The sequence below is a fragment of the Telopea speciosissima genome, chromosome 1 (genome assembly GCF_018873765.1).
Source record: "Telopea speciosissima isolate NSW1024214 ecotype Mountain lineage chromosome 1, Tspe_v1, whole genome shotgun sequence".
Classification (NCBI taxonomy): Eukaryota; Viridiplantae; Streptophyta; class Magnoliopsida; order Proteales; family Proteaceae; genus Telopea; species Telopea speciosissima.
Window position 1 is genome coordinate 38,670,773 of NC_057916.1, and position 11,653 is coordinate 38,682,425.

General features: G+C 41.4%; 1 protein-coding gene across 1 annotated transcript; it reads left to right on the forward strand.

Moving 5' to 3' along the window:
- Positions 1-224: 224 nt before the first annotated feature.
- Positions 225-2,756, forward strand: LOC122649125 (heavy metal-associated isoprenylated plant protein 32-like). Its single transcript, XM_043842495.1, has 5 exons — positions 225-648; positions 825-900; positions 1,104-2,028; positions 2,067-2,184; positions 2,216-2,756. Exons 1-5 carry the CDS (start codon positions 619-621, stop codon positions 2,543-2,545), a joined length of 1,479 nt encoding a protein of 492 aa, XP_043698430.1. The 5' UTR covers positions 225-618; the 3' UTR covers positions 2,546-2,756.
- Positions 2,757-11,653: the final 8,897 nt, after the last annotated feature.

Here is an 11,653-nt window from a genome sequence, read left to right on the forward strand (position 1 = left end):
TATGACACGCGTCCAATTTCGGTGGTTTTATCTGACAGTTTATTTATGATTAATTAATACAAAAAATTAACCTCTCTCCATTTACTTTGTCCATATTATTATTTTTATTTCATATTGAAGCCGAGCCTATCTCTAGCCAAGCTCACCTAACCTTCTGGCTAATTCTCTTCTGATTTTCCAAAAACAAAGTTTTTTTTTTGTAAATAGGATAAAGTAATCCATAAATAAAGGGCAAAAGAAAGGAGAGAAGCAAGAGCTGTCTCTCTCTTTCTCTCACACAACAAATGCAGCCCTGAAACAGAGGAAACGGAGAAGAAGAGCATTTTAATGTCGACCCACCTCCTCTGAACTCTCGCTTTCTCTCTCCCTTTGTAATCTGGACCCTGTCGTCCCTCCTTCCTGCTGCTCAGAAGCCATTTGTGTCGTGTGTCTCTGCGTTGGGTTGGAAGAACCCACCATAAAGGATAACAGAGGAGAGCTCTTTTGTGGGTTTTCTGCAATTTATTGCCTCTGTTACGGCCACTTCTGATACTCAGATCTTCTTTTTTTTTTTTTTTTCTTTCCAATTTCTCTTCCCATTATCGCATTATATCTGGTTTTTTTGTTTGAGTGGAAGAGATGAGTAAAGAAGAGTTTTTGAAGATCCAGGTAACATTCTAGTTATTCTGTTTTCCTTTTTCTTTTATGGGGGTTTGCTTGTTCTGTACTCAGACTCAAGTCTCTTTCTTTCTGTTTTTCTCTCATTCTTCCCACGGCATAATTCTTTGCAAGCTTTTCTTTTTTGTTTACTCTGTTTTCTTCTTGATTGTAATCTGTTCTTGCAGACTTGCGTGCTCAGAGTGAACATTCACTGTGATGGATGTAAGCAGAAGGTGAAGAAACTGTTGCAGAAAATCGAAGGTGTTTTTCTTGTTCTAACATATATTCTCTTTCCTAGACATATAATTTGTTTTTCTAAATTTTCATATCCCTCATTATTTTTCCCTCCTCCTGTCTTTAATAATTTCCTCTTAAGTTGTTATTTGGATTCCATGAAGGTACTATCAACAAATTTTCCATTTTCTTATCATGAATTCTGATCTTCTCCTTTTTTTTTTTGTCAGGGGTCTATACCACCACTATAGATTCGGAACAGGGGAAGGTAACAGTTTCAGGAAATGTTGACCCAGCAACGCTCATAAAGAAGCTCGGGAAAGCTGGGAAACATGCAGAGCTGTGGGGGGCTCAAAAGGGGAACAACAAGAACCAGCCCCAACCCCAGCCCCAGAACCAGTTCAAGAACATGCAAATTGACAATGGCAAAGGCGGCAAAGACAACAAGTCTCAGAAGGGTGGAGGACAAAACCAACAGAAGGGTGGTCAGCCACAACTGCAACAACAGCAGCAGCTTCAACAGCAACTACAGCAACAACAGCAGCTCCAACAGCAACTACAGCAACAACAGCAGCTTCAACAGCAACTACAGCAGATGAAAGGGTTCAAAGATCTGAATATGCTTCCCCAATTCAAGGACTTAAAGATGCCCTTAAAGGATCAGAAATCTGTTAAGTTCAACTTGCCTGAGGATGAAGATTTTAGTGATGGGGATAGCTTTGATGATTTTGATGACGATGATTTTGATGATGACTATGATTTTGATGATGATTTTGAACAACCACCCCCGAACAAGATGAAACCCATGATGGGTAATGTTCAGGGAGCTAATGTGATGATGAATGGTCAGCATCCCCAACTCAAAGCAGCCAACGGTGGTGGCGGCGGTGGTGGCAACGGAAAGAAAGGTGGTGGCGGTGAGATTCCTGCCCAAGTGAAGGGCATGGGTGGAAATAACGATGGGAAGAATGGCGGTGGAGGAAAGAAGGGTGGCGGTGGTGGAAACAATGGAGGCAATCAAAATCAAGGTGGCGGTGCCGGTGCCGGTGCCGGCAAAAATGGTGGAGGAAATAACCAGAAGGGTGGCAATAATGGGAATGGCGGTGGAGGGAACAATCCCGGTGGTGCCAATGGTGGTGGTAAGAAGGGTGGAGGTGGAGGCGGAGGCGGAGGCGGAGGCGGAGGTGGAGGTGGAGGTGGTGGTGGTGGTGGTGGTGGCGGTGGCGGTGGCGGTGGCGGTGGCGGTGGCGGTGGCGGTGGTCAAACAATGAACATGAACAACATGATGCAGCAACCTCACCCCGCTTTCCATGACATCGATGTCACGCGAGGCATGCCTAAGATGGGAAATATTCCCATGGCTCACATGGGCAACATTCCGGCCGTGCAAGGGCTCCCGGCGGCGGCGATTAACGCCGGCGCTGCTGGGTACTTCCCGGGAGCGGGGCCTGAGATGATGGCTCACCCGTACCAACAACAACAACAACAACAACAACAACAGTACTTGGCCATGTTGATTAACCAGCAACGCGCCAACGGAAACGAAAGGTTCCAACCCATGATGTATGCCCGGCCACCGCCGGCGGTCAACTACTTGCCTCCACCACCACCGACAGATCCCTACACCCATTTCTTCAGTGATGAGAACACTAGCAGTTGCAATGTGATGTGAATTGCTTCGACTTAAACTCCATATCTGTTAGTTTTCGTCTGCCTGAGTTGGTCTTTGTGGAGGTGATGCAGAGTAGTGGTGCTTTTCTTCGTCCTTTCTTCTTTTTCTTCTTCTTCAACAGTTCAACAATGGTGATGACCAGATAAAGTCTGATGCAAAATTTACAGATGGAGACATGGAATGTGCTTATTTAATTATCTTTTTTTTTTTTTTTTTCCTTAGTGGGAGTTAGGGTTTAAATTAATTATCTTATATTATATAGAGAGACTATAGATAGAGGGAGTACTTATAGATGGTATAATCAAAAAAAAGGTCAGTGAAACTAGTAGGGGTTGATGACATTGAGCTCTTTCTTATATGACTCTATAAGACAAAGAGGAGATGAAATGCAAAATTTGTAAGGTTGTGTTAATATGTGTTTATAAGGTGGTGGTGGTGGTGGTGGTGGAAAGGAAATAAGAAGATAATGACCAGCAATGTTTATCCATTCCTTACTCCACTATTAGTGCTCTTCAATAATATATAATTTATATGAATTTCCCTCTCTTTTGCATAATTTATGTGATCCGTTAGGCTCGGAAAAGGACCATGTTGTTGTTGATGATTGACTGTGATTGTGATTGATTTTTGTGAGGTGAAGAGAGGTGTGTGAGATGGGCCTTAATAATCATGAAAGTTTCTAGGAGAATGTGATTGAATTGTACCATGCATGTATTGGGATAGAATCTGGACTCCTACATCAACATGGAAAAACTCAAGTTCCACAATATTGTATGCCATCCCACCTGAAAAAATTTGAGATTTTTTACAAATTCTTAAAAATTCTTTACATCCCACAAAGTACTTCCCTTTGTATTGATAATTTTCCAATAGAATTATTTTTTCTCCTTATGAGTAGGGATATAAATGGATAACCGGAATCCGAATCCGCAACTGTATCTGTTTAGGGACACTCGTATTTGTTTAGAGATATCTGGAAAAATTTTTGAATACTCCGATAAAAATCCGTTCGAAAAAAAAAAAATCTAAATATTTATTAATAAAAAAATTAAGTAAATAATGATTTTGAGGGTTTTTGAAGATTCAACAGGTTCTAGAAAATGATGAAAATAGAATCATGATCTAAGAGATATGGGTCGAGAGTGAATTGTATCCACTAGGGGGAGGAAGATCTGGGTTACACAAGGCAGAGATGTAAACGGATGGTCGAAAATCAGTATCCGAATCCATTTAAAGGTATCGATATTTGGTCAGGGACTGTCTGGCTCCGATCACATCCGATCCGAATCCGATCCATTTACATCTCTACTTGTGAGTGTATCACCATGACCACTGGAAGTTGTTTAGACAAAAGCGAAGACAAAGATTTAGAAAGGTGAAGATGACAGATGAGGAAGGCGAAGATGAAGCGAAAACGAAGGCAAAGATGAGTTTGTGGTAGGAAATGAATTGGAGGGTAGCGCTGCAGTATCTTGGAATAATGCTCTAGTGGTTTTGGCTTGGCATGCTCAAGGAGAGGTGGAGGATTTTAAGATGGAGGTAGGTGATGATAGTACTTGGGTTTTTCGTTATCTCTCAATTTAGAGAGTACCGCTACACTATGGTATGAGATCTCACGAGCTCGGGCCTCCAATGCCGGCGCAACTCCACCACCGACCTCAATCGTTAATGCCGTTACAGTGATACTTGATGGTTGTTCCTTCAACCAGCCTTTGCATTAAATGATTATAACTCCATTTAAACAGTTATACATTTAAATGCTCAACATGCAATCAACGGTCAATGCCACTGCACTCTACCATTGACTTGAGCAGCTATTGCTGTTACAGCGATTCCTCATGGTTTTTCCCTTCAACCAGCCTTTGCATTAAATTATTATAATTCCATTCAAACAGTTACACATTTAAATGCCCAATATGCAGCCAACAGTTATACCACCACAGTCTGCTACAATGGCTAATGTTCATCAACCTCCACAGTTGGTCATGGGTTACATGCCTTCAATTTCATCAATTTCAACATCTCCTAGTAGGAATAAGTTTCCACAATTTCATCTGTTTCATGCTCTTAAAGATCATTATGGGGCTCATCAATCCTTACAACTAAGGAGTGGTTACACTTCCGTTACCAGTGACAAGCTGCATTAACCGTAATGGCACAACTGGCTAATAGTATGTCAAATGCTATAGCATTATAAGAACACTCTACGAATAATGCCCCAACGGATATAGTCATTACAACTCATTTGACATCTAGTTTGGAATCATGTATTTTTCGTTTTTATTTCAAGGGAGGAAAACAGCGTGGCTGAATTGTTGGCATGTGGAATTGTTTGGCCCACTTTCATTCCATGGTTTTATGAAGCTTATAATTCATAATTCATGTGTACTGCACGTTCTTATCAATAAAGCTTTGTTTACAGAAAAAAAAAAAAAAAAAGTACTTCCCTTTGCTTGTGTCTAGGATTTTTCACATAGATAATATAGAAAAACCCAAAACCTTAATCCTTACACAATTACAATTTTACCCCTCTACATGTAATTGAACCAAACCTGACTCAATTACAATTATGTGGACCCACAAAATACAAGACACATCCAACCCCAACAATCTCAACCTTGGCTTGGATTTTGCAAGCACCCTAAAGAAGACCGATATTGATGTCGACTCCGTAAACTTCACCATTGTCTCTACCTATCGGCCACTCCCAATTGTCATGGCCATGCCCCTGTCCAGGGTTTCCTTGTATGTCTGCCATTCCCAAACTGGCATAGTCCACACCCCTACTCAGGGTGTCCCATATAGCTCACTGCCACCACACGATATGAAGTGGCTCCACCTCTCCTACTGTTGCACCCCACTTCGAGAGATCATCGTCACTTGTCAAATCTAAAGTGAAAGACACCCACTTCTTTCTAGACTCACACTTATTCATCACTCGAACCACCTATACCTCTTGCCTAAGTTTCAATGCAAACTCCACCTATTTCAATATTCCCTACAAGTCTGTACAGATTCCCAATCATCCATCGTACATCACAACCATAGACCCTCTTGAAACCTTGAGAACTCACCTTAATATTAGCATCTGAGATTATTCCTTAGAACTGGCACATTCCTCACCCTAGTCAAAGTTCGCACAATCCCATCAATCATGAAAACTTGTACCTTTATCCATACTTTTTTTTTGTTATCACACAAACCACACACCAATCATACAAGGTTAATCGACTTTTAGGATCGCAGGATGGGGGATATACATAACGCACACCACACTCATTCACCCAATGTGGGGTTAAACCCACACACCCAGCGCACACAACGCAGTTTCTTTTAGTAATCACACAAACCACATACCAATCCCAAAAGGTAACCGACTTTTTGGGTCGTGGAATAGTGGATATACACAACGCACACCACACTCATACACCCGATTTGGGACTAAACCCATGCTCTGAAGTATCAATACCTGATGAAGTAGTGAGAAGTATATCTTCATTTTCACTCCAAGACTCTTCCGCAATACCAACAGTGGATGATTTATCTTCTTTCTCCTCCTTATGTCTTGGACAAGTATTCTTTATATGAGACCTTCTTCCTCGTAATAATAACATATTATTTTACGACCTTTAGAATTTGAGTGACCCTTATTGTCACACCCCAAACTCGACTCATGGATGGGTTCGGCAGGTGACCTGGATACCCAGCAATATCCGCCAAATCTCCAGGATCCAGAAGCAGTAAATATAACTCACAATCATGCATCAAGTTAAACAGATAATAGTTTAATCAGAGTGCACGGAAAACTAAAATACCCAAAGGATTTATAATACAAATGTACAGTTGTTCCCACATCTTGTATTGTACCATATGTACATATGCTCTAGTCAGTAGTTTAAAGCTTTACAAGATACTATAGGGTCAACTTTACAAAGATAACCATGAAAGCTTTACAAAAGAACAGTAGAATCCTATCTACTCAATAAGAATATTGTTCACAACATCAAAAAGAAAAGAAGTCTAGTCCATCATGTCTCATCACGAAGAGACACCCTGATCACATGCATAAGAGGGATCACACCCCTTGGGGTCCATACCAAGATAGTCACTATCACCATCGATCTCCGCCTTGAAACAATCCTCCTGTACAGGGGTATCCACCTGCAAGATCATCTAAAAAAAAAAAGAAATTCCACAAGGGTGAGCTCCACTAAGCCAAATGAGTGGAATAAACCACACAAGCAGTTGTAGTATTCATGATCCTATATGCATGAAGTCTGGTTCTATCTTTTAATTCACTTATTAACAATGTCTAAGTCTCTAGGTTTATGCTACTGTAACAACTCAAGAAACATTCACGGCTTAATCTGTCATCACCGTGTTTGCAACCTTAATTATTGTCATGGGACCCACGCAGGTTATGGCACCGCACACCACCCATTGGCAGACCCCTGATAATCATAATCAAACCTATCCTAGGCAGATAATAACTTCTCAGATAATAGGAAGCTATGATTACCCAACACCTAAACCCTTGTTGGTAAGGATCATAGTATATGGGTGTAAAATATCCCTAACCACGTGTATACTACATGGCATAGTATGAGTTGAGTGGTGCCTCCGCATCCCATACTACGGGCCACCACACTCCTCATCTCCAGGCCAGATATGACATCTAATCTAGCATACTGATAGCATGCATTCCAACACATAATAAAATTTCCATAGTATCCATCAACAGTTCCGTATAACAAAATAAGTACGAGGACACATATCATGTGGAATTCTAAACAATATAACTCAAGGGTACGTGCATCATGCAAGCATGTATGGCATACAAGAAAGTAAATAAAAGAAACGACCCGAAGATTTCAATGTCTATCCCATTCACCTTGTCAAAGACTTAACTGTTTGTTTGATTATAGGGTTCTGACTCACTTCTCGATTAGGCCTCGTCTTACAAGGATCCTATCCTATGTTAATTAATCAAGTGCATGAATTAGAAAGAGTTAGAGTATAGGAGGGGCCCTAAGGTGCACTAAGATTTATGTTGGAACCGGTTTAAAACTCAAAAACAGAGTTGACAGAAACTTAGGTCCATGGGTCAGGTCAATCCCCATTGACTCCAATTAGGTAGTAGCTAGCTTGGTTTTCAGGCTTTTAAAGACCATTCACAGGTCGATGTCTCAAGTCGATCCCCAGTGACCCTAGTGATCGACTTGAGTCAGTAGTTGTAGAATTTCGATTGGGAATATAGGGATTTTGCTTGAATCCATTCAATTGGCTTCAGCGGTGATGATTAGTTTACTCAATCTACAAAATTAACATCCTAATTAGGTCTAGATGATGGGGGTTTGATGATCCACATAAGAATGGTCATGCATGCATAGGATCGAGTCTAGATCATTATATCAAACACGCAAGCTAATGTTTGTTCTGTAAATGCTTTAATTCAAGCATTCAAGGTGATGAAGGTCAAAATTAACTTAACCTAAAACTAAGGTTAGGTCCTATAGTTGAGTTTAAGCATGCATGCAAAAAGGGATTAGGCTTCTAATTGCATAATTTGACATGCATGGCAATTAATTGTATAAAGTCTCAACTTAGGTCAGAATTGCACATGGCCCTAAGTCTAGGAAAAGAGTTTGAAAATAGGAATTTGATTAGGCTGGAGTTTACCTTGAACTTGAGATGAATCCAACACTTGGTTCACTAGAATCAAGCTGTGCAGTGGTTGCATGGCTGGTTCGACGGGGGTTCTAAGGAAAGGAACTAAAAACTATGAAAAATAAAGAGAGAGAGATGAGGTTCTCAGCTCCGGTCAGAGGTTTGGTTGGCAAGACCTCCCCTCCTTCCTTCTTCTCCCACGATTTTAACTAAGAATGGTTTTCAGGTTTTAGTTTGGTTTATATAGGTAATGACTTAAGGCCTCGTTTGGAGAGGGTCTATTTGATGAAAAATGATTATTTGGTCAATTTTCGTATACAAGGGTCGATACGTGGGTCTTGCTCACCCGCATTGTTGGAGTAATGACTCTATTAGGTAATTGGGTCACGACAACGAGACCCCCGACTCGCGACTCCGGGCCCCGCACTCACGGGACAGAGTTTAAGGTAATACAACAACTCAGGTCGATGGGTCAAGTAGTTCCCCATCAACTTGAGTGTGGTTCCTTGCTGAATCACTATCAAATTACCCCCAGTTGTCAAAGCCTTCGCATAATAATTTCCCCAACATGATTCCCCAAGTTTAATAAATTAAGTTTATGGTTAGGGTTAGTCAGTTAAGGGTACTCACCATGAGCTGTACATCTGGTGATGGACTTTGCAATTGCATGGAGGAGGTATTCATCTCCTCGCTGGCGTATAAAATTGCACCACAGGGTTCCTTATTCTTGAACAATCACCCAGTCAATACTCCACAAAGTACTAGTGGCTATGACCTTAGGTTTTAGACCTACAATTAGGGTTTGGGTCAAAGTTGGGTGTAGATGTAACACTTATACTTACCGAACTCCTCCAGCCTCTCACTTAATCTGCCTCTATCTTGACCACCACCTACAGCCAAGGCACTACCCCCCCCCCCCCCCCCTTAACGTCACCTCACCGCTATTTTTTTGTCGTGTGTCATTCATCAGCAAAGCAACAACAACCTTGTCAAGTTTGAGAGTATCTTTATTAAATAGTAGTGTAGTCACAATGTGATCATATAAAGGAGGTAGTGACACTAAAAGGAGAAGTGCCTTGTCCTCCTCTTCGATCTTCACATCAAGAGCTAACAATTCCGTTAATATCCTGTAGAACTCATCCAAGAGTATCTCAAACTTTGCTTCCTCTAAGAACTAAATGCCATATAACTATTTCTTCAAAAACAATCAATTTGTCATTGACCTGGACTTGAATTTGATCTCCATCTTTGCCCAGACTTCCTCTGGATCCCCAAACCCGATGACCTCATGAAGAATGTTATCCGCAAGATACAACTGGATTGTAATGCTTGCTAAATCCCTCAACTCTTGTCACTCATGTCCTTCATCTTCTTTGGTTTTTCTGATTTCTTCCTAAGAGCCTTGGCTGCCCCTTCCTACATAAAATATTCTTCACCCGTTGTTGCCACAGAATGAAGTCATTAGGGCCATTGAAACGTTCAATGTAGTTTGAATCTTTCACCACCATTCAATTTACCAAATCTATACCCTCCATGCTCAAAATGAATTGTCAAACCGTATCACCGTTGATCTTGCAAAACCCACATTATCTATACCAGCGGAGCAGAATTTGCTCGATCTATCCCTTCCATTTGACTCCAGAACATTAAAAAGCCTTAGGAACACTTAACCTCCATATTGCACCCTTTGTCCAAAATTAGAACTTCCATACAAAGCCAAATCCGTACGATATCAACTCGGAAAAAATATATGCTTTTTCAATCAAACCTAACTTTCTCCTCCTCTTTCTTGTATGATCCCTTTTCTTGATTTATTTTTATTCTGTAGACATTACGTTCCCAAACTGATGATTACAATTTCTCTATTTTTTTTACTTCCTTCAATGTACACTTTCTTGCTCTCTTACACGAATATACATCGTAAGAGACAATTGATCCACATGCTCTTGTGATACTCTTTTCCTTCGATCTCTGTGCACACCTTGCAACAATTTGTCGAACCTCGCTCTGATATCGCTTGTTAGGGACGAATGCACAACCATGAAGAAGAACTCAAGCAAACAATCACATACAACGCAAAGAATTTACTATGGTTTGGCAAGATTGCCTACATCCCCAAGAGAACCAGAGATTTTTCACTATTTCCTAAACTCTCTACACCACTCTCCACCTCACAAAGTGGTCCTCTTTGCTTGTGCCTAGGGTTTTTTCACATAGAGACAATATATAGGGAAACTCAAAACCCTAATCCCACACTATTAAAATTTTAGCCCGAACATGTAATGGACGTAAACCCGACCCAGTTACAAATACAGAGTTAATTACAATTATATGGACCCGTATAATACAAGACACACCCAACCCCAATAGTATGAAATTAAATCGGATGTAAATCTTAATCTTGGGTCTAGTCGATACTGATATTGAGTTGATATGATTTTTTAATACAAAAAAGTGATTGTTTGAAACTATTTGTATCAATATCAATATTGGAAGTAATTGATAGTTTGGGTTATCGTGATTTGAATCTCTAGAAGTACCAACATTCCCGTAAGATAATCAAGGATTAAAAACCAAGAGTCGGGATCTGTATGTGCACTAGAACCGGAAATCGGATCAGATTTAGACCGATCCACTAGAAATTGGAATCGATCCATCCAATTGCTTATTGGATCAGTTTTGGATCTACCAATTAAGTTATTGGTCTCCCAATAATTTTAGAACGGATATGTTGCGTGTGAAAACCTCCGTCGCCCGGTTCGCCCATGGATGAGCCTGCAAAAACCGAGTGAGCACAAGAGAGACGGTGTGGCCCCGGCCAAAGACTCTTCGATGCTTAAGTTAGGTCTCTTGTGCAACAGCGTATCAACTTAGTGAAAAATGAGATGAACCTTTGAGTTCCATACCTGAGTATTTATAGGATGAGATGAGGCGACTGGAAGAGTCCTTGTATGGTAAGAGTCCTCTATTGGTAGGGCTCTTCCGTACGGAGCGGAATGGAGAGTTACTCTCGGAGTCGGGTTCTTAATAAGGTAAGAGTCCTTATTGGAATGTGATTCGATCCTATCGCGGGATCGTGGCCCGATTCATATCCCGTGATTATCGGGGCATGCTGATGTGGCTCCATGATCCCCGGTGAGCCGTTGTTACTGCTTCTGGAGAGGTCTCGGCCTCGGGCTGTCGTGCCCTTAATGTTCGGCTTCGTGCTCTGCATAAGTGTCGAGTGAGCTGCTCCATAAGCGTTATGTTAGCTCGGTCGACCACAGACCTCACCGGTGTTCGGCCTATGGCTGATCAGAGCGGGCTCGGGTCAGCCCTCGACGCGAACTTAGTGCTCGGTCACGCCGTTCGGCCATGTTGGGGATAGGGTGCATGTCCTCCCCTTCGGTGACCGGTTTAGTGCCGCACACTGTGTGCTCAACTCGGACCTTGATTCGGCCT